Here is a 23,276-nt window from a genome sequence, read left to right as displayed (position 1 = left end):
TGTGCCCATGGTATACCTACTTTCCCCCTTCTCATTTTGACTCTCCAGCTTCATATCTGTTTAAACTAACCATCCCAAAATACAGACGTGCCTTTACATTGGCTAGATGGGATGTTCTTCCCTCTGCTGTACTCGAAGGTCGTTACCAAAAGACTCCATTTGAAAAACGACTTTGCCCATGTGGAGATGGTAACACGGAAACAGTGTCCCACGTCCTTCTATCTTGCCCCCTTTACAAAGACCTAAGGAATGAGATTATTACTCCACTCATTCTCTCCAACCCCGGCCGTTCACCAGACATTACACTGTATTTTCTATTATCTGATACGGATAGTCAGATAACAGAGAAGGTCGCGAGGTACATCGAGAGAGCTGCGAAATTGAGGGCCACCATCTGAGTGACAGACTTGTTCATCTGACGGACCTCCTTTTGCTTGTTCTTTTCTTCCTTTTATCCCTATTTTCACTTTTAACTCTTGTATAGCTGTGGCCTGTTGGCTTTGCTAATAAAGTTTTGATTTGATTTGGCAAGGTTTACCTTGCTTGGGCCGGTTCACTCCAGTGGAGATCTCTCCATGGGCCGGATTGCGTGCGTGTGCCCATGATTTTTGGCATCTGCGCAGACGCGGTTTCCGGGGCTGGTTTAGCACAGTGTGCGGGGACTTGCCAAGCGGGTAGCTCAGTTCGGGGGCGGCTCAGGGGCCGGTTAAACGACCCCCATGGGACGCTTGTGGCCCATGGGCCTTAGGTTGCCTACCCCTGATGTAGACCATAGCTTACTGAACCAACTGGGGGATCGCAGTTGATATGTTCCTCCCATGTTTAACAAAGGCTTGCGCACATAGACATCCAGCGCACCAGAGAGAGGTTCTGGCTCTGCAATGAATGTTTGTTTTATACACAGGAACATGGGTGAGCTGTTCAAAGGTTGGGCACAGATGTGACGATTTGGCTACTTTACAAGGAGACAAGGACACCAAGACTCTTGTAAATGCAGGATGAGCTACAACAGAAAAGTAACACAATGCAGAGCTGACCATATCCCCCATGGGTGCTCTAGCAGAGAGGTGGGGGTGAGGATCCAGGGTAGAGGTCTGGCAAACGCCTGACCATGCAAACTTCTGACACAGCTAAGGTTTTAGGGATTTATTATGGATACCAGTCATGACAATGCAAAATGCTAGATGGCCATCTGCCATAACGCTTTAGTTGAGATTCCTGCAGGGGGTTGGACTAGAGGACCCTGAGGGCTCTATAATTCTATGATTCCATGTTGGGATGGGAGGTAGGGAGAGCAGAGGAAGGGGATGTGGTTTGTTGAGTATGTGGGATGGGTTTACAGGCAGAAATTGATCGAGCAACTGGACGTTCAGCTACCAATGCACCACCGTGTTGTCTTTTAGTAAAGAGAAAAGAGAGGGAAGAAGGATTTGCTTCCAAAGGCACATCCAGATGACCTGCTTATTGAGAATTCACCCTGATTTTGTTTGCAAGGAGTTCAGATTATGTTGGCTGCTGAATGAGCATATATCCTCATTTGGTTGCAGGAAAGTTTGATAATGTTGTGTAAAAGGAAGCATTATCCAACACTTTCCAGTCCATTTTTCACCTTCCTTATTGCAAAAGTCCTCACATTCAGGGAAGCAGGTTTGCTGGGTGGGACCTCCAATAAACTACAATTGTGCAACCTGAATTTGCCCATGTGCGATTGAATCCCACCCGCAAATAGTAACACTCTTGATAAAAGCCAGTGGAGCTTAGCCCGAAAGGAAACGAAAGGATCAGAAGTCACACTCGAGGCAGGAAGAAACAATTGCACAGTGAACTATTAACCTTTAATCGTTTCCAAGTACACATCACCATCCTCTTTACCAATGTTTATCATTCATAAAATTTAAAAAAAAACAACCCAGAGAATCATGACAATCTTTAGATGAGGCAGTGCAAAAACAAAACAAACCCTTTTCTTTAACCAACCAACAACCCACGCAAAGCAGGAACAAAAGGGTGCTATGCAGGGCCGGCCAACCCATGAGGCAAGGTGAGGTGACTGCCTCAGGCGGAAGAATCAACAGGGACAGCAGAACCCAATGTAGGTCTTCATTCCCCCTTGTTCTTGATGTAGATCTTCACTTGACCCAACTTCCCTGGCAGGGAAGAGGGGTGCCTTTTTGTGGTTCACCTCAGATGCCAAAATGTCTTGACCCGGCCCTGGCATCTTGTCCACACACACACACAACTGGAGTCCCCTTGCCTGCCACCAAACACACAGATTTTTAAGGCCACCAAAACCACATTATTGTCAATAGCCAGCCTTGCCCACTTGCTTGAGGGCATGCAAGAATAATTTCTAGGCCACCAGCTTAGGAAGCTTGTATAAATTTGATGAGTTGGTGGGTTTTCTCTTTATGCTCTCTGTATGCCACAAAACCCCAACAGAGAGCCGTGTAGGCAAGTGGGCTAGGACATTTTTAAGGGGCTAGTAGTGATTATGGACATATTGGAGTGTATTCAATGTAGTGCTGCCTTAAAATCATTTTGTGGTATAGTGCTCCACGGGATAAAAATTTTGCACCAGGGAAGCATTGTCTGGCAAAAGAATGCATAAGCAAGTTGCTGGTAACTTTTGTTGCACAGTAAGTGGAGCAGCCTGTTGTACGAAAGGTTTCTGCTAATGCAACTTTTGCACTGGATCCCTCAGTTGCGTAACATTAAAGCTTACCCCTCTGCTAGCACAAGATCCCTTGCATTAGCAGACAGAGAATGTTCGATGCAGCCCATTGGCAAAGCTGATGCGAGTTTGCCCTGGGATCTTGGTCCTTACTCAGGTGACATTGTAAATATTTGAACAGCACACCAGCCTTCCTCACTCGGCACTCAAGACTGCATCACCAAAGGAGGCTGCCTGTGGTGGGAGGTACCTCAAGAAATACAAGGTAGTTCTGTACTATTGCATGTTGGACTGTGCTCTTTGGACCAGCAGCAAGCCCAGTTGGTCTATTGAACCCGCCATCCAGAAATGCCAGACAACCAGCTTAGCATTTAACCAGAAATGGGCTCTCCATCTTTCAGTGATAGCAACACCATTATTCCACCTCCTGTAACTTATCGGCTTTGAACAGCTTACCAGCTTAAAACACAGCCAAGTCCTCCGTTTTCTCAATTTGGATCAAAACTGGTTTGGGGAAAACATCTCAAAACATGGTATTTCATAAGAAATGACAGGATAGAACAGGATAGCTTTGGATTGTATATACTGCCTCCCAAATAACTGGGGAAAACACACAGGATGCAGTGTAAACAAGAGCCTTACAACACAGCCTAAGGAGATACTAGGACCAAGACTTTTCCACAGATCATGTAAGCCAAAGGCACAGATGCCAAGATCCCTCCTGCTCTAAGGTAGGCTTAGCCAACATGGTGCCCTTCAGACAATATCTGACTACAATTCCCATCAGCACATGCCAGCAAAGGCCAAAGGTCATGGATGATGGGAGTTGTCGGCCTGCAACTTCTGGAGGGCACCATGTTGGCCACCCCTGTTCTACTGGTCCAAAATCCTCCCAGAGCTTCACTGATGTCATTAAGCACAATTATACTGAAACCAAGAAACATCCTAGTCGGAGCAGCATGGCAATTCATCAAAAGCATAGAGTATTACAAGTTATGCCTTGAGTATACAAAAAGCACCTACACTGCAAAACTGGTCTGATTCCAAATCTTAGAACTGCAGCAGAGCCTAAATTGTGATGGGTTGAGATTCTGCACAGCATTCAATAGGATACTATGGATCTGAGGCCGAGTTGCTGCTAAAAGATGCATTTTAGACTTCTGTGCTTGCTTCTCTACAAAGAGCAAAAGGGAAAGCACTCCACGTGGTTTCTTTGGAATAAACTTTATCTGGCAAGATAAAGGATCAGGGCCAGAGAAGCTGCTTGGAGCCAATCAACATAGCACAATGCGAAGGACAAACCCCCATTGAATGGAGATGAACCAAATACCTCCTCGATTGTTGGAAGAAATGCTTTTCTCACAGGCAAAACAAAATCACCACTGTAAGAGATTCGGCTTCACAGTTAGGCTAGGGAGCTTTCCCACGGGCCACATATGCTCTGATCCGGCACGCACACGATAAACCAGCCTTTCTCAACCTGTGGGTCCCCAGATGTTGTTGGACTACAACTCCCATCACCCCTAGCTAGCAAGGCCAGAGCTCAGGGATGATGGGAGTTATAGTCCAACAACATCTGGGGACCAACAGGTTGAGAACCACTGTGATAAGCATTCGGTAGACTTGCCCTTCCGCAGGGCAACATATAAAACTTTCAGACCTTGGGAAACATCTGGAAGTGATGCACCTTGCAGGGCAAATAAAGACAGAGCAAATCTTTCCCTAGGCAGAGATGATGGTATTCCTCTCTCCCCACCATTCCACATACGGAAGGCAACCAGAGGGGCAGCAGACTCTTGCTTCAACACTAGCAATGAGACAACTTCCTCCACGCACCTGAGGCAGCGTGCCCGATCGTGTGAACTAAGGATAGGCAGGGTGGCATAAGCAGCTGTGTCCTTCAACACAAGGGAACAGCTAAAAGGTTGCCACAGGATCTTCCCAGCATCCCACCTCATTCTGCCTAATGATAGGGCCGGCACTGCAAGTGGAGAAGAGCCAGACTTGGCTAAAGAAATAGTCCTATCTGTATGATGAGTCCCTGGCTGGTTTAACTCACCATTTTTTCAGCCTTGCCTCATATCTGTAAGGAAGAGGAGTAAGAGACCTACTTGCTTTTTAGAGAGTCACCATGAAAATGAACAGGCCTTGCATATTCGGAAAAAGCTGCCACAGAAGAGGTTAATGAAGCTTAGGGCAAGGATAAGTGTCCTGCAGCCTTCTAGATGTTGTTGGAGGATTAGCCATCTTGGCTGGGGCTGATGGGCGTTCAGCAACATCTGCAGGGCCACAGGTTCCCCATCCCAGCTTAGTGGAAACATGTGGAGGGCACAGAAGGGGATCCATTCCAGGTTGCAGGAGCAGCAGCATCAAATCAGAGGTAGCCGAAGTCTGGTCAGCCACATCAAAGGTGACGCAACTGGTCTATTACCCAAGCTAAGCAACCACATTGGCCTTTAGCATACAAGCTGCAGGTGAACAGAGTCTCAACAGCACCTCTGTTTTTCTGCTAATTCCATGGGACACCTTTGGCAGTCAGATTGGGCCACTTCCACCAACAATTAAGTAAACCCATGTGCTTGCTAGGCATGCATTTCTTTCAAACATCACAAAATCCCTTTGTTTGGAAAGAGAGGCCGGCTGTCTGCCTCGCTGGCAATGCTGCAATAGTTAAGACGAGCTACGAAAATGGAAAGATATAGGAAGAAATGCTCTTAAAAATAGCACTCCTGTCCCTTGTCATTAAACTCTGGGCAGAGCTGTGCATTACAAGTGAAAGGCAGGCTTCGTAACTCCATGTTTCCACCATAATGCTCACTGCGAGTGGGGTAGCCAGCAAGGGAAAGTTGGCAGCTGGCAGCTGGCTGGCTCTATCCTGCCACATTGCCCACCCACAACTGCCAGCCATGACTTTTTAAACTTTCTTTCCCCCTAAAGAATCCGGGGGTGAGGTGGATCCAGGGTGTGTGTGTCGGCAAATGCACAAAGGGTCAATTCTCCTCTTTGCAACCTCCCTGCAAATGCATTAATCAGCAGATACATTTCTGCTGATATCCTATGGACCCCTCAACGCATCTGGAAGCAGCCAGGTCTTTGCTGAATGCTGGTCATTCAGCATAAACAGGAAGGTCTCTCTCTGCCTTAGTAAGTCTTAAAAGACATGGAGGCAGTATTATGTTTCATCAAAATCAGAGATGATGAACCTCCAAGAGCCAATTGTCACCCTCTAGGCCCATCTGACCCCAAATAATATTTTTTAGTTTTTGCTTCTTATCCACTAGGCCAGGCATAGGCAAACTCGGCCCTCCAGATGTTTTGGGACTACAACTCCCATCATCCCTAGTGGTCAGGGATGATGGGAATTGTAGTCTCAAAACATCTGGAGGGCCGAGTTTGCCTATGCCTGCACTAGGCTAAGCCCCTCAATGGTTGTGTCCTCCGCAAGGGCTTTCGCCTGGCTGGAAAGGGTCCTTGAACTGGGATTTATGGATCATTTGGAAGATGGGAGAGATGTGTGTTGGAATCTGACTTTTGCATAGCTGTAGTGTAGCCCACTTTTTGTTCTACCCATTTCTGCACCTGGACTCTCTCCCGCCCCCCAGGTTGCCCACAAGAGAATGGGGTCTGATAAAGGTCTCCCATCTAAACAAAGGGGCAGTGCTTTTAGCAGAGAGTGTTGAAGAGAGTGTGGGATGGGCAACTCTACCTGCACAACTTTTGTGCTTCCTAGCTCAGTTTTGGGTAAGGATGGCTTTGGGGGAATGACCAGTTCCAATGGGGTTTAAGCAAAGCACCGCTACATTTCAAAGAAACAACCAAGGCTAAGGATTTCATTTCTGTTTCCGTTTAAAACAATCTATAAATAAGGACATTCAATGAACCACCTCAAGAAGTCATTCAAATAAGTTTGCAGGCTGCATGCAGTTCCATGCTTTCTCTTGTTACTGTTTTTCTTTTTTGTAAAAAATAATAATATCACAGAGCCCAAGAGAGAGAGAGTCTCAAGGAGGAAGTATCTCTTTGCTTCAGTTTCACGTTGACTCCTGAGTTGTTTGGTTCACACAAGTGCTTGTTCCAACGGCGGCGGCTTCGCACTGCAGATCTGGAAGACGGGATTTTGCTGTGCAATGCAATTCGTGGAAAGGTCACTTACTGGCAACATTCACTGGGCACTGAGAGAGATAAAAAGCTGCAATCCAGCGACCGCCTCGATGGTACACGGGTGGGGACCCTGCTCACGGACCTCCACTGGATCCCACCATGCAGGGGAGAGAGAGAGAGAATAAGGACAGAGCCATAGCACTCTGACTGGGGATCCTTGCCCAGGGAAAACGAGATGCCAAACTGCACCCACATCCAACGTCTGGGCTGACATTCACCAAGTACATCTTTCTGCATGCAAGCATCCTTGGATCCTGGCCTGTAGCTTTTCCTGCTAGTCCTTTATTTAGATATGGTGTGTGACTATGGGTTTTTTGGGGGGCTGGAGGGAACGAGGGTGTTCCTCTTTTCTTTCCCCATGTGAAGTACAAAAAAAAAAATATTTAACCATTTCCCCCCTACGTACATATTGAAGTAGAATCGATAACTGGTTAGCATATGTACAAAATCTTTACAGAATTCTATCTTGTAGCTTTAAAAAATATAAATATGGATATTGTTCAAGACAGCAGGTCTCTCATTAATATTTTAATTAAGGCTTCATTATTGTATATCCTTCATTATTTTAACGACCGTCAGGGGCTCAGAGGGGGAGGGGGGCAAGACTCCTTCAGCAGGGACAGCTTGAGTTTATTTATAATTAGCTAACGACCTCCCTCGTAGAACCTGCTGCCAATCTCTTCTGCATCTTGCTTGGCCGCAAGAATCCAATGTATTTCACACAGATTTAAGTCGTGATCTCTGGGAGAGGATGAAGAAGAAAAAGAAATCTTTCCATGCTGTTTATTCCCCACCCCAACGTTAATTAAAAAATAATAATTAATTCCTCCCTCAATTCTTTTTTTTTTAAAAAAAAAGTTAAAAGAGGTTTCTGATTAAATAATTCTGAGAAGAAAAGGTTTGACGCAGCCGCGTCTGGAAAGGTCAGAGCGAAGATGCTGGTGCTGGAGGTCGCTGGCTTGTCCCGGTGGATGTCGGAGGTTCGGCTCCCTTTCTGCTGCTAAGCACGAAGTCCGTGGGGAGGCTCTCCAGAAGGCACTTGAGCTGTTCCTGCCCTAGCTTGATCTTGTCGTCCAGCTCGCGCTGTTCTATGAGCAGCCCAGATTTCATCTTCACGAAATGCTGGTAGTCTCGGAGCTGCTCCCCCGAGAGGTAATTGCATAGGATGTCCAAGACCACGTGTTCTCGCCGGTCCAGGTTCTCCTTCAGCTCGCGGGCGTCTTCGTGCTGGCCAGCCAGCATCTTCCGCTTCTCGTTCAGAGAGCTCTGTCGCGCGTGGGGTGGGAGGGAAGGAAAAGGGAGAGGTTTAGGGCCACAGCCCCCGTCTATTCCCTTCCCCACTGTCTCAGTGCATTCCTAACTACGTCCGCTTAGAAGCAGGTCCTGTTAAACTCCATGGGGCAATTCGCATGAATGTCTTCAACCTATTCCTTTCATGCTTTCAAGAATAGATGCGGTTCTGTTCCGGCATCCCACACATGGGGGATGCACAGAATGGACCATACTGAAGACCCATATTGTCCCTCTCCCTTTCTCTAAGTAGATTTCAAAAGTTTCCGAGCACAATTCAAAGTGTTGGTGTTGATCTTTAAAGCCCTAAACGGCCTCCGTCCAGTATACCTGAAGGAGAGTCTCCACCCCCATCGTTCTGCCTGGATGCTGAGGTGAGGTCCAGCTCCGAGGGCCTTCTGGCGGTTCCCTCATTGCGAGAAGCAAAGCTACAGGGAACCAGGCAGAGGGCCTTCTCAGTAGTGGCGCCCACCCTGTGGAACACCCTCCCATCAGATGTCAAAGAGATAAACAACTACCTGACATTCAGAAGACATCTGAAGGCAGCCCTGTTCAGGGAAGTTTTTAATGTGTGACATTTTAGTGTATTTTGGTCTTTGTTGGACGCCGCCTAGAGTGGCTGGGGAAACCCAGCCAGATGGGTAGGGTACAAACAATAAATTATTATTATATATTTAAAAAATCACTGCCCAGTGAATGGGATTAGGGCTGCGGTCTGAGAGTCCTGTGGGTCCCCAGATGTTGTTGAACTACAACTCCCACCACCCCAGCTAGCAAGGCCAGAGCTCAGAGATGATGGGAGTTGTAGTCCAACATCTGGGGACCCGCAGGTTGCCTTGTGCTGTCTCATTCACTGCAATGGGGAGGACAAGACAGGGTTGGGAGGAGCTGCCTTTGAGCTTGAAGCGAACCAGGGAACTCACTTGTGCAGTAAGCTCCCTAAACCAAGCTTATGGCGCTTGGTTTAGTGGAGAGCTGTTTCAACCCACTTTCATTGCCGAAGATGCTGCTGTAGGGAAGCGCCACTCGTGCGCAGGCAAGAGTGAACATTTGCACGCCAGTTTTCTGAATCTACCTACCCGTTCTTGGTTATCCGCATCCTCACTGAGGCTGCTGAGAACATTCTCCACCCGAGCGAGGCGTCCTGAGAGAGATAGCAAGAGATTGACCACCTTATCCAGGTCTCCGATGAACATTCTGTATTTCTCAAACTCATTGGGCTTGCATAGGCCACTGATTAAAGCTTCGACTTCCTCTCCCAAGGCATTGTTGAGCTTGATGTCTGCCAGCAGACTCTCCTTGGCTTCTTTCAGGGTCTCCAGCTTGTGGGACAAGCTCTCAATGAGTTCAGCCTGGTGGGACAGAATTGAGGAAAAATCATCTTCTACTACTATGTCAGGCAGCCGTCAAAAGTTGGTGTGTGGAAACTGTGGCCCTCCAGATATTCCAATGGACTCCAGTTCCCATCAGCCACAGTCAACGAGGTCTAGGATGATGGGAGATGTAGTCCAGCAACATTTGGAGAACCCCGGACACCCAACACCTGTTTTAAAGCATGTGTCTGAACATTCCTTATGAATTCCTCCAGCCAATAAAAGTTATGTATACTGTACTGAAAACTATTAATAATAAAAATTTAAAAAACTATGTATGCAAAGAAACTAATCAAGAATAAGGGTTCCATTATGGATGCTATTGTGATAAGCAATTCAGTTGTTTGACCTTCTAAGGCACAATCCTGTGCAATGGTGTTCTCAGTAGTACAGTATAGGTTTCTTTTGCTCAAGAACTAGAAGGCAAGTTGGAGAATTTCACCCTGGGGACAGAATCGCTTGCCTTTGCGTAAATAAAGAGAAAATGCCTTGCGCAGGGTGTCTTCTTCTGGCAGCACGGGGTAACTGCATTAAGAGATCTCTTAAAAATGAAAATGAAAAGCCACCCACACTTTTTTGCTTGCATAGCACCAACCAACAGGAGGTCATAGGTACACACTGAATCGTGTCCAGAGGAGGGCAACCAAAATGGTCAAAGGCCTGGAAACGATGCCTTATGAGGAACGGCTAAGGGAGCTGGGCATGTTTAGCCTGGAGAAGAGGAGGTTAAGGGGTGATATGATAGCCATGTTCAAATATATAAAAGGATGTCACAAAGAGGAGGGAGAAAGGTTGTTTTCTGCTGCTCCAGAGAAGCAGACACAGAGCAATGGATCCAAACTACAAGAAAGAAGATTCCACCTAAACATTAGGAAGAACTTCCTGACAGTAAGAGCTGTTTGACAGTGGAATTTGCTGCCAAGGAGTGTGGTGGAGTCTCCTTCTTTGGAGGTCTTTAAGCAGAGGCTTGACAACCATATGTCAGGAGTGCTCTGATGGTGTTTCCTGCTTGGCAAGGGGTTGGACTCGGTGGCCCTTGTGGTCTCTTCCAACTCTATGATTCTATGATTCTATGAGGAATTAAGCTGACCAATGGAAGCAGCTTTACTACAAATATCTGACTTGAGCCAGAAATTAAACTATTTCTGTTCTCAACAGAAGACCACAGATCTTCAGAAATCTTTTATGTTTCAAAAGGCGGGGACTTGTCAAATTTCAGCTAGGAGCACACCAGCAGAGCACAAACCACTTGACTTTTGTGCATAAACATAACTGCCATTAATTTGTCTTAAGGGTTAGAAGCATGCTTTTTCTTGTTTAACTCTGCTCCTTGCAGAGTGCAATCACAGATCTCTGGGACTGACAGAGCTCTGGTTATGATCATGACTGACCTTGGTTCCTTCTGTGCTGAGAGATGCTCAAAACTCACCTTTTTCTCATTGATTGCCACCTGTTCTTCATCGCCACCTGTTTCCTCTGGCAAATCCTTGATTTTGTTCAGGAGTTCGGCTTTGGGTACTGATACGTTGTAGTAAGCTGAGCACGAGGCCAGCATTGAGGCCGAAGCTTCTTTCTCATCTTTCCTAAACCACGGCAGAGAACAGATATGAATGTAGGCGTCTGGGACATACACGGCTGCCATTCTTGTACCGATGAAACACACACGCACAAACTGCAGAAGGAATTTTGAACTCTGCCCTCGTGCCTTGCTTTGAGATCCCAAACCCATGGCTTCTTTGGTCCATTTCCCACAAGTAAGTGAATTTAATTGGGGATTGCCACCAGATGGCGCAAGTTTAACCATTTTTAAAAAACGGTTCATGCTTAATCAACATCTCTACGCATATAGCACAAGACTGCCTAACCCTAACCCTCCCACTAAAAATCACTGAGAGTCTTGGCAGACCACTTAATGATTTTTCTCCCTGGTGTGCTAGGTGGTGAATGATTTGTAATTTCATTTTTACTGCTCTTTTGGTTCTTACAATGTAATTTTATTCATAGCTGACAACTTGCAGATTTGAAAATAAGGGACCAGCAGCCTCGGAAATAAGGGATTTTCCAAGTTCAACTTCTGAGCCCCTCCGAGCCAAAGGCAGAAAGCCCAGCCAACAGCCAGACGAAGCCTCAAGCCTCAAGGAAAACCACCGTCACCTCTCCGCTGGGAAGCGCTGAGCAAAGGTGAGTCCCCAGGCAATGCAGCCGATTTGATCAGCACAAGGCATGCAAGCTCCACCCCTCCAGTTGTTCTTAGACTTCTTATTGGGTGAGCAACACAGCCAAGCAACACAGTTGGAGCCTCCCTCCTCCCTGGCCAGCAAGGAGGGAGGGAGAGGAGCTGCTTCCTTTGAAACACGGAAAATTTAAGGGACATCATCAATAAGGGACATGGCGCTGGGATAAGGGACTGTCCCACCAAATAAGGGACACTTGACAGCTATGATTTTATTGCATTGCCATTTAAATTCAGGAGAACTGCGACTGCAAGTGTTCTTTGCCAACATGCCATGAACCACCTGAATGAGTCGCATGGGCTACTGACAGTCTCCATCAAATGCCCAAATGCAGCCCCCTCCAGGCCACACCCCTTCCCAGGCCACGCCTCTCACTGGCCTTGCTTCAGGAAACTAAAAGGTCCAATCAGAGTTTAAGGCGAGAGCACGTCAGGAGATTGCGAAGCAGGATTGTTAAAGGCAGTGGCCTGGGAAGAGGTGGTGTGTGGCTGGCGAGAGCGTGTGGTGTTGGGAGAGTCCCAGAGGCCAGACAGAGTGACTTGGAGAACCAAATTTGCTCCCTGCCCCACCAGACCGGAGGCTCCGCTCCTCCTGCACTCCAATAGGTTTCTGAGAAATCATAACCGTTTCCTGAACTGAACTCGAGAGCCACCAGAAGAAAGAGGCGCTATTCATTCTGCACATTCCTCTCAAGCTGCAGGATGGATTGATTCTTAGATATCGTGTGCTTTCTTTCAAAAGAAAGTCCTTGCAGAGATTATGTGACATCCTACCCTTGCACCATTAACACAGACAAGAAAAAATCAAGCTGTGTCCCTTTTCAGGGGAGCAGGTAGGAGCCTGGAATAGCTCTTTGGGTGCTTTGCAAAAAGAAAAGCCGGCACTGTGTGTGCTTCTGTGCATTAAACCAGCAGGGATGGATTTGTTGTAGTTTAGTGGTTCAGTCGTGTCCGACTCTTCGTGACCCCCTGGACCAGAGCACGCCAGGCACTCCTGTCTTCCACTGCCTCCTGCAGTTTGGTCAAACTCATGCTGGTAGCTTCAAGAACACTGTCCAACCATCTCGTCCTCTGTCGTCCCCTTCTCCTTGTGCCCTCCATCTTTCCCAACATCAGGGTCTTTTCCAGGGAGTCTTCTCATGAGGTGGCCAAAGTATTGGAGCCTCAGCTTCAAGATCTGTCCTTCCAGTGAGCACTCAGGGCTGATTTCCTTCAGAATGGAGAGGTTCAATCTTCTTGCAGTCCATGGGACTCTCAAGAATCTCCTCCAGCACCATAATTCAAAAGCATCAATTCTTCGGCGATCAGCCTTCTTGATGGTCCAGCTCTCACTTCCATACATCACTACTGGGAAGACCATGGCTTTAACTATACGGACTTTGTTGGCAAGGTGATGTCCCTGCTTTTTAAGATGCTGTCTAGGTTTGTCATTGCTTTTCTCCCAAGAAGCAGGCATCTTTTAATTTCGTGACTGCTGTCACCATCTGCAGTGATCATGGAGCCCAAGAAAGTAAAATCTCTCACTGCCTCCATTTCTTCCCCTTTTATTTGCCAGGAGGTGATAGGCCCAGTGGCCATGATCTTTGTTTTTTTGATGTTGAAGGGGACGACAGAGGACGAGATGGTTGGACAGTGTTCTCAAAGCTACAAACATGAGTCTGACCAAACTGCGGGAGGCAGTGGAAGACTGGAGTGCCTGGCGTGCTCTGGTCCACAGGGTCACAAAGAGTCGGACATGACTAAACAACAACAAACAAGAACACCAATGTTCCATACAGCCCATTTGCACTTCGATTTAAGGCAGCGGCGCAAAGGAATATTTGAACTCACGGAAAGCCTGTTTGGGGCAGGCAGTAGCTGCCCTATGGAGGTCCTGATGGGTCAAGGGAACCCTATGATGGTTCCTGACAGAGAGCGCCACAATACACTCAGCACTGGTCAGCTGACTGGTGCTGACAGCAAGCTTTCCTTGCTAATGCACAACTGGGAATGCACTTCAAGGCTTCTGATCATTATTTGGCAGCTGCATCTCCACCCATCTGACGTAACAGTTGACATCAGCTGTGGGCGTGCTTTGGGGGAAACATCCCCATTGGGCAAACTGGAGAGAAGGAAGATTTTAACACCCAGGGGCGCTTCCAGATGGGCTTGTTTATGGAGCATTCATCCTGGATTTCCTGCACAAGATTCGCCTGGAGGTTATGCAATATTGCCATCTAGTGGCTTTTACTCCATGCAATTTCCCAACTCTTTTCTTAATGCGGGAAGTCTGACAGAAACGACGGGAAACTGCAATGGAAGGTGCAGGTTAACAAGGACCAGATGGCAACATCGTATAACCTTGCAATAATAATAATAATAATAATAATAATAATAATAATAATAATAATATTGCGCTTGTGATGAACGTTCAATACTCAGGTAACGTCATATAACCTCAGGACAAATTTTGTGCAGACATATCAGGATGGGTGCCTGATAAACAGGCAGATGGAGCTTAAAACATGCCCCATCGTGTAAGTGGAGTGTAAAAAATATCTGCTCTATGGGGTGCAAAAACCTTAAGGAAATGGGACTTACTTGCTATCACTGGGCAGGACAGAGCCACTGGCAGAGCTGCTGGCCCTTTTCTGCATCGGTTTCCTCTTCGAGTTCTCTCGAAGCATCCTGGCCCCGCTGGGAAATATCCCTTCCATCAAGTCCATGGTGGTCTTCATCTTGGAGTCAGGGTCCAGGATGTCGGCCAGCGACTTGTCCTTGTGGATGATCTCCTTTGCCAAAGCCTCCTCCTTGATGTCCTCCGGGGTCTTCATCTTCCCTGGGTTACTCTCGGGGCTGAGGTCACCGTTTTCGGGCTCCCTGCTGGTGATGACAGGCGCAAGAGGCTGGCTGGCAGGAGCTTCGTCAGGCAGCCCCTGAGCGGGCAGAGGCAGCTGTTGTGCTTCAGCGGAAGGCGTGACGCCATTCGCTTTGGGTCCTGAGGTTCTGGCAGGGGGCGGTGAAGCTGCCCGGCTGCTCTTGGCGTTGGCAGTGGAGGCGGCGTTTGGTCCCGTTTCTTCTCTCTCGCCAAAGTTCCTGGGAATCCTTTTGAAGTTTCTGCCGATAAGCAGGGGGAAGAATTATTTTAAACCAGGGTTTCTGAAACTCTGTGCCAACACGCCTCCCCCAAAATCGTTTGAGCCTCTCAGTCATGTGCAGTAACCATCAAACAAGGCCAGTCATTAAATGCATGCCTACGAATACGAATATGCCAACTATCAAAAAAAGGACAGTGGTTCCTAAAGTGGGTGGTACTGTTCCTGGGGGGGGGGGGCAGGGATCTACCAGGCAGAGGGAGCTAAGGGGCAAGGGGTCAGCAGGGGATATAAATGACTATCAGACCTGTAAAAGCTGGCATCAATGGATGAAGTTTATCAATTTTGTTGAATTAGTTAAACTAAATACCGTATTTTTCGCTCCATTGGACACACCGGACCATAGGACGCACCAGACCATAGGAGGGGGAGAACAGGAAAAATATTTTTTTCTTGTTCTCCCCCTCTGAAACAAGGTATGTTCAAGGTACATTCACCAGAGCTTGTGGGGCTGGCGGTGGGGGGAAGCGCTGCTTTCCCCCACCGCCAGCCTCAAAGACACCTGAAGCCTTTGGAGCGCAGCGCCCCGCTGCCCTGGAGAGGCTTTGCGTGCAGCCATCCCCAAGCTAGAGCAGCAAGACGTAGCGCTCCGCAGTGCTCCGTCTTCCTGTTCTGGCTTTGGGCTTAGCGGCGCAGCCTGCATTCGCTCTGGTTCTGGCTTGGGAACAGCCTTGCTAGCTTCTGCAGGACGGTGGGGTGAAGGCACCCCGCTGCCCTGGAGAGGCTTTGCGTGCAGCCATCCCCAAGCTAGAGCAGCGAAACGGAGCACTCCGCAGTGCTCCATCTTCCTGTTCTGGCTTTGGGCTTAGCGGCGCAGCCTGCATTCACTCTATAGGATGCACACACATTTCCCCTTAATTTTTAGAGGGGGAAATGTGCGTCCTATAGAACGAAAAATACGGTATTTTTAATTTGAACAATGGGGACACTTGGGATGAATTTATGGAACCAAAGGGGCAGTGCATACCCCCCCCCCCCAGTTTAGGAACGACTGAAATATAATTAAATACTGCCTGGATATTAACTGCCATTGAATATCTACTGAGATCAAATATAATCAGAGGTTACATGCCAAGGTTTCAAAAACTTATGTGAGCACTGGGCAATTTTTATTCAAAGAACAGTTGACCTCAACAGCTGTAAAGCTTTTGGGAGCAAATATATGGTTAGTTTGGAACAAGCAGATCAAATAAAAATTGAGGCTCTATGCACCCTTTAAAGTTATTGTTGCTGGAATCCCAAGAAACCAAACACGAAGAATAATAATAACAACAACAACAATAATAAATTTTCTATTGGAAACTCAAGGCAGTAGAGATATAAGATAATCAGAGCCCCACCGAAATTGAAGCATGAGAAGTCCCAATTTTTTATATATAATTTGCAGAATATTTGGACTATATGATATGTATTTGTATAAATTGGAATATTTAATGTGATTTGATTGGATTGTTAAAATGGAAAATTTAATAAAAAATATTTTAAAAAAAATATTATAAAAATAAAAAAAATTATTTATACCCCGCCCTCCCCAGCCAAGACTGGGCTTAGGGTGGCTAACACCAGGTATAAAAACAATTGCTTAAGATACAACTTAAAAACAAGATTAAAATGCAACATTAAAATGCAGCCTCATTTCAAAAGAAATTCAAATCAAGAACTTTTTGAGGATGAAAAGTCAAATCTTCACCAAAGCCAACTATTCAGACTGGTCCTACGTGTGCCAGAAAAAACCCGGGGAAGTCCCCAAATAGGAGTTCCATCACAGAAGGAGAAAGGAAAAAGGAAAGAGGGGGAGGGGATCAAGTTGATTCTAAGCCAAGAAGGATTGCTTGCAAAGTAAGAGCAGGGATGGGCATGCATGAAGAGCCTTACCTGAGTGCAGACCCTTCCTCTCCAAGGCTGGCAGTGTTCCCAGCTGCTGGATCCTTCTCTTCCAGAATGCCAGCAGGAGGAGGAGGGAATTCTTCCATGGTGTTTTCAGCAGCAGTGCTGGGGCTCTGGGCGGGGAGTGGAGGGGGCGAAAGCTCATAGGCGGCATCCAAAACGCGAGGCTGGAAGAAAACGTCGTCATCGCCCTCTTCCTGAGGAGACACCTGCAGGCAGGACTCTGAGATGCGGAGGGAGAGCCTGCTTTGGCCAGGAGTCTCTGGCTCAGAAGAGGAGCTGTTTTGCGATGGAAGTCTTTGCCACCTCTGGAAGGCCTTCTGCCCAGATGTCTGGAAAGGCATTGCGCTTCTGGAGGGGCCGTCATCTTTGATCCGTTTAATTGTAGGTGGGAGGTGCCTTAGAGGCAGCGTCGCCTTCCATCTCCAGGTAATATCTTCCACCGGCTCTTTAGGTGGGCCGTTGGAACTTTCCGGAACCTGGCCCTGAACAATGTCATCGCTCTCAGGTCTGGGGTGCCATCTTGTGACTAGGTTTTCACTGGCAACTTGGAAATCTGAGGGAGCTGGCATGGGGTTAGCACCGTTAGATGGCAACCAGCCAAATCTGGAAGGGGTTGCAAGCCTGGCGCCTGGCTTAGGTTCAGGATGATGACCCTTCGTATCTGCTGAAGGTGAGGCAAATGCTGAGGTCCTGCTGAGGTGCCTGAGGAGATCTGGAGCTTTCTGTCTCTCATTCGGTATGAACGAGCTGCCGACACTCTCATTGCTATGGCGAGTGTGGGGACGATATTGTGTGAACGCAGATTTCTGTTTTTGACTTCTTTCTTTGCTGCCGAATGATCTAGGACAGGGTATAAAACTAGTGAGTTTTCAAAAAAAAAAAGGCAATCAAGTTGATGCATCAATTTTATATCAATGCGGGCTCCAGGCTTTTGCAATAATAATAATAATAATAATAATAATAATAATAATAATAATAATAATAATAATAATAATAACAACCCAAGTTCAAATGCTGCAAAAATTCAGCAACGAAAATAAAACCTGCACAAATGGAGAACCTTTGCATGCACCCAATATTCTCATTATACTGCAATTATCTGTGTTGTTGCTGAACGTGTTATTTCTTTTATCAAGAACTCAGGTTGTGGAGGAGGCAGACTGAAAACATGCTGTGTGGGAGGGGAAGGTTTGGGTGCATGAAGTAAAAGCAGAAATCTTCTGTGCCAAGAACAACACGTAGTCCGCTTCTGATCTTTGAGCCTCTACCCTATGTTCCTTATGCTTACAAGCAATTTTCTCCCCAGTGTTAAGGATTGGATGCTTGCTTTTTTTAAAAATGTGTGTACACCTCACAGTATCCACATGCCACCATGATTGCTATCTGATATTCATTCCTATTGCATATTTTTATCCCTTCTTTTTCAGATAATAACGCCTGTTTGTCTTTCTCTTGAAGTAGTTCATTTTGCTTTAGCCTAACATTCACTATCTCCTGCCAACCTAGCAGTTCAAAAGCATGTCAAAGTGCAAGTAGATCAATAGGTACCGCTCCAGCGGGAAGGTAAACAACGTTTCCGTGCGCTGCTCTGGTTCGCCAGAAGCGGCTTAGTCATGCTGGCCACATGACCCAGAAGCTGTACGCCGGCTCCCTCGGCCAATAAAGCGAGATGAGCACCGCAACCCCAGAGTCGGCCACGACTGGACCTAATGGTCAGGGGTCCCTTTACCTTTAAGGAAAAGTGAAGGGATGCGGGTGGCGCTGTGGGTTAAACCACAGAGCCTAGGACTTGCTGATCAGAAGGTCAGCGGTTCGAATCCATGCGAGGGGGTGAGCTCCCGTTGCTCGGTCCCTGCCAACCTAGCAGTTCTAAAGCACGTCAAAGTACAAGTAGATAAATAGGTACCAGTCCGGCGGGAAGGTAAACGGCGTTTCCGTGCGCTGCTCTGGTTCACCAGAAGCGGCTTAGTCATGCTGGCCACATGACCCGGAAGCTGTATGCCGGCTCCCTTGGCCAATAAAGCAAGATGAGGGCCGCAACCCCAGAGTCGGTCATGACTGGACCTAATGGTCAGGGATCCCTTTACCTTTAACATTCACTATCTCTTTCTTCCAGCTGTTGCTCCCGGAAAAGATGTTTCAACTTATACCATAACTATTCAGTTTTATGAAAAGCCTTTATCAAAGGCTTCCTTGGAAGCCCACAAACCTTCACTTCCTTATGGATGGCAAAGAATTCTCTCTGGCTTATTGATACCTTCAGAATTCTGGCAGAGCCGTGAGCTAGGCTTTCTCTTCATGAGGCCCACCTTGACTCATCTTCAATAATGCCCAGTGCTCATTTGCATATTTAGCGAGTCTGCTGTGAACTATTGCTTTTCCAACTCAACCGGTTCCCTTCTTTGGAGCGGGGGTGGGGGAGAGAACTGTGAAACAATTCCTGAACACAAAAAAATCTTTCCGCCAGAGGAATGCGCTTAATGTAACACATACATTGCTGATGCAGCAACAGCAGCATTCCGAAGACCTTAAGACGGTAATAAGCACTTAGGAATGTCAGGCTTGGCAGCAAGGCATATTACTTAATAGCCCATATCCTGCTCCCGTTGGCTCGTTTCTCTGCAAGTGTCAATCTCGTTACTTAAGAAGCTGCATGCAGAAGCCAACTCATAAAAAGAGTCTCGGAACACTGATTAATTGGGAAGGATGAGACGACAGCCAGGGTTGCTTTCACGCAAAGACCACTAAAAGCTATTCGAAAGCTGTTTGCTAGATTCCCACGGGGCAAAAGTCTTGGCTCCTCTGGCTTCATAATACTTTCCTAGAAACCAGGCACCGACGCCAAGGCTGGCTTAGCTGTTGCAATTCCAAGTTAATCACTCTTCTCTAAAACTTTTTTATTTTCAAAGCCATACATCAGCGTTTGCAAACCTGGTGCCCTCCAGACCACAGCTCCCATAAGCGCTGGGCGGCACAGCCATGCTGGCTGGAGCTGGTGGCAGTTTTAGTTCAAAACACCAGGCGGGCGCCAGGTTGGCAAAGGCTGCTCCAAGTGATAAGAGGCTATTTGTGGGGCATCAAAAGAAAGCAGAGTCTGAATCAGCTGACCCAGAATACATCGTGAGCTTGCACCTCCTTCACTGTGACACCTGCGCCTCTCCTGATAATGTGAACATTTTCCATCAAACGGTTAAGAAGGGCCGTGTGGTTACATATCACACCAATGACACACAAAACCACATGATGTGTGCTAGCAGCATGGGTGGGAGGTATACACGCATTATCCTGAGCTGCTTTGGAACAACCATGGAGGCGGCAGCAGTAACCATGGTTCAAGGTAAAGTCTGCATGGATATTGAGCTACGAGTGGGCACAGAAAATCCAATAATCTTTTGTGTCTGAGCAAGAATGAAGTTCGCAGGGAAAACATACCTTTGAATTTGTTTTATAAGTTTTTGGTTCGTTTCTGTGCCTTTGCCAATCTTTTCAGATATATTCAATTCCCTTACTGCTTCGGAGTACACCTTGAAACAAGGTTTTGTTTTTGTTCCAAAGGCAATTGTGATTTTATTTTTTTTAACCTGCTTCTCTTGATGAAGATGTGTGCAAGCTTCCCCCCCTCAGCTATATATGGGGCAAGCTCACTTACTATTTTTAATGCATTTCCTCCCCCCCACCCAATATAAGGTGATCAGAACCCTTTCCTTGAACATTCATTATGCTATTATTAAGCTGCTACGACTATCCTACTATTAGTTTCACTGTGTGCTGTGGTTTTTAATGGTGTAGTTTACTTATTCTTAAGGGACGTGGGTAGCGCTGTGGGTTAAACCACAGAGCCTAGGACTTGCTGATCAGAAGGTCGGCGGTTCGAATCCCCGCCACGGGGTGAGCTCCCATTGCTCGGTCCCTGCTCCTGCCAACCTAGCAGTTCGAAAGCACCTCAAAGTGCAAGTAGATAAATAGGTACCGCTCCGGCAGGAAGGCAAACGGCGTTTCCGTGCACTGCTCTGGTTCGCTAGAAGCAGCTTAGTCATGCTGGCCACATGACCCGGAAGCTGTACGCCTGCTCCCTCAGCCAATAAAGCGAGATAAGCGCCGCAACCCCCGAGTCGGTCACGACTGGACCTAATGGTCAGGGGTCCCTTTACCTTTACCTTACTTATTCTTACAGAAACTGCTCTGTTGTCATTTGGTAGTATGTGCTACACACACACACACACACAGAGAGAGAGAGAGAGAGAGAGAGAGAGAGAGAGAGAGAGAGAGAGAGAGAGAGAGAGAATAAGTACCTACCTGGTGCCAGCAGCCACGACATAGAAAGGATCTTTCACAAAATGGGTGAACTCATTACTTTCTCCCATCAGCATGTCCTTGAGGAGAAAGAGAAGCAAACAGAAAACTGAACATTCTGCAGGCAGGCAAAAATACTGCTTTAGAAGTATAGGATGGTAATTAATACATGCATTTATTTGTTCAAATATTTATATTCCACCTTCTAACACAACCCACCATGCCACATTCTATAATTAAATAACCATGGGGGGTATTTAACTTTAAGTTTTACCGCATGTTGAGATTCCTGCCATAGCTGTCAACTTTCCCTTTTTTTGTGGGAAATTCCCTTATTTCAGCGCCGTTTCCCACTGCTATCCCAGATTGTTAGATATCCCGTAGACAGTCTCTGGGACAGGTGAGGCTGCTGATCCCTTATTTTCAAATCTGGAAGTTGACAGCTATGATTCCTGCATGGCAGGGGGTTGGGACTAGAGGCTCTCTTGGTGTCCCAACTCTACCATTCTATGGTTCTATGGAATATTAGCTGTTGGAAGCCGCAGGAGGGGAGAATGAGGTCACGCTCAGATCCTGCTTGTGAGCTTTCCACAGGCATCTGGTTGGCCACCATAAGAAGAGGAAGGATGTTGGACTAAATCAGCATCTCTGACATCCAAAACATCTGACATCCAATTTAAATTCACCTGCACAATTATATTCTTACCTATCAAGATATAGTGAATAGTTTTTAAAACAGGAAAAGCCCAATTCTAGAACAAGACAAAGAGCCTGGGAATTTGCACACAAATATAGTTGCCAGATGTGAAGAGATGCATGTTTTGAGATCAAGGAGCTCACAACTCAATCTATAATTCTCCACTCCAAAGATTGCCCCCCCCCACAACCCCCCTCCACAAAGTTTGCCTTGCTTTGTTGTTAGATGCAAAGGCAGTAGCCAGGACAGGGTGGGGAGTTTTGACCAAATTTATAAGCCGGAGATTTACCCGGCACGCAGGCTGAGACAAGCTAAAAGAGGAGACGCAGAAGAAGATGGAGAATGTGTGGTTGAAGACAGATGGGCCAGCAATTCCGCATAGCTATCAATTTCCTCAGATCTTTAAACAAATTCCTTCAGTGACACTGCAGTGTAATTTATAGTCCGTCTGCAGGGAACAGTATATATCCCTTTTAAAAATATATAGCAAGCCAAAAGCTGAGGCACGTCTGCTGCTGCAACAGATAAAAAGGCTTTGGCAAACCTGATTTTTTAAAAAATGAAACAGGGAACAAGGGGAAAAAAGAGAAGATCCTGTTTTGCTTTAACTGCTACTCTTTCTCTGTCCTCACCCCCTTCTCTTGTCCCCTTATTAAAAACATGTTTGCAGGAAAACATTCATATTCAAACCACAGGCTGGCTGCAATTAAATTGACCAGGCCTTGGAGAACCTGTGTGGCCACAGAGGCTTTCAAACCCTCCAATTCAACTTAGTTCCTCCCTCTTTGGTCACATATACACCAAACATTGGCCTCCCTCCAAAAAACCCGCCCTGAAACTGAATCAGCAAGACAGAGGGGCTAGGATGGACTCACAGGTCTTTGGAACCAGTGAAACGCCCTGTTCTGGCTTGGGATGCATTTTGCCTCTGCAATTCAAGGTGCTGACAGTTAAGCCCTAAATGACTTGCAAACACTGACCCCATACCATCCTGCCTGTGGGTGAAAGTCTGCAGAAGCTACCCAACATGTGGCCCCACCAGTAGGTGAAGCATGTGGTAGGGATGGTGGTACAAGAAAAAGCCTTCTCTGAAATGACACCCTATCTCCAGAATGACTTCCCCCTTGGACGTCCAACTCCCAAGAGACTGCGATCTACTCACAAAATAAAAAACTGGCAGTGATCTACCCCTTTGGGGGGTGTCAGGGAACTGCCATCGGTGCCAGAGGCGGAGGGAAGGCTCCAGAGGGATGCCGGAGAGGGTCCCAGCAGGCAGAGAGGCAGCCCATCTGCTGGGGAAGGAAATCAGCGTAACACCGGTGGAGAAGGGGGGCAGATGGGGGAATCGGAGAGGAGGCTCCAGGACTCTTCACCGGAGACCAGCAGAGAGAGCATGGGTGCTCCGCTGCCCACCCCCTCCCTGTGCAGAAGACTTCCGCGCAGGGAGAGTAGGAGGAGACTTGGCGTCAAAGAACTTCTTTGCTGGAAGAAGTTCAAGAAACGCCCACTGACGGATTCTGCCAGCGACTGAAAC

General features: G+C 47.1%; 1 protein-coding gene and 1 long non-coding RNA gene across 6 annotated transcripts in view; both read right to left on the bottom strand.

Annotated features, from left to right (window-relative positions):
* Nucleotides 1–1,813: 1,813 nt before the first annotated feature.
* Nucleotides 1,814–23,276, bottom strand: part of LOC309377872 — a 239,761-nt gene continuing 218,298 nt past the window's right edge. Inside the window, exon 2 of the long non-coding RNA XR_014171750.1 lies at nt 1,814–3,240. This is a non-coding gene — a long non-coding RNA (uncharacterized lncRNA). The remainder of the gene's footprint in view (nt 3,241–23,276) is intronic.
* The window catches only part of SHROOM3 (shroom family member 3), a 222,781-nt gene continuing 201,318 nt past the window's right edge, over nt 1,814–23,276 (bottom strand). For all 5 annotated transcript variants that reach the window (XM_081924742.1, XM_081924746.1, XM_081924744.1 and 2 more), the window contains 6 exons: nt 21,049–21,125; nt 16,738–17,592; nt 14,309–14,824; nt 10,925–11,078; nt 9,202–9,474; nt 1,814–8,098 (listed from right to left, as the gene is read on the bottom strand). In XM_081924742.1, the coding sequence (XP_081780868.1) occupies nt 7,757–8,098; nt 9,202–9,474; nt 10,925–11,078; nt 14,309–14,824; nt 16,738–17,592; nt 21,049–21,125 (2,217 nt within the window). In that variant the 3' untranslated portion in view covers nt 1,814–7,756. The remainder of the gene's footprint in view (nt 8,099–9,201; nt 9,475–10,924; nt 11,079–14,308; nt 14,825–16,737; nt 17,593–21,048; nt 21,126–23,276) is intronic.

This window comes from Podarcis melisellensis (genome assembly GCF_964234715.1).
Source record: "Podarcis melisellensis genome assembly, chromosome: 9".
Classification (NCBI taxonomy): domain Eukaryota; kingdom Metazoa; phylum Chordata; class Lepidosauria; order Squamata; family Lacertidae; genus Podarcis; species Podarcis melisellensis.
This window is presented reverse-complemented; position numbering and strand designations above follow the sequence as displayed.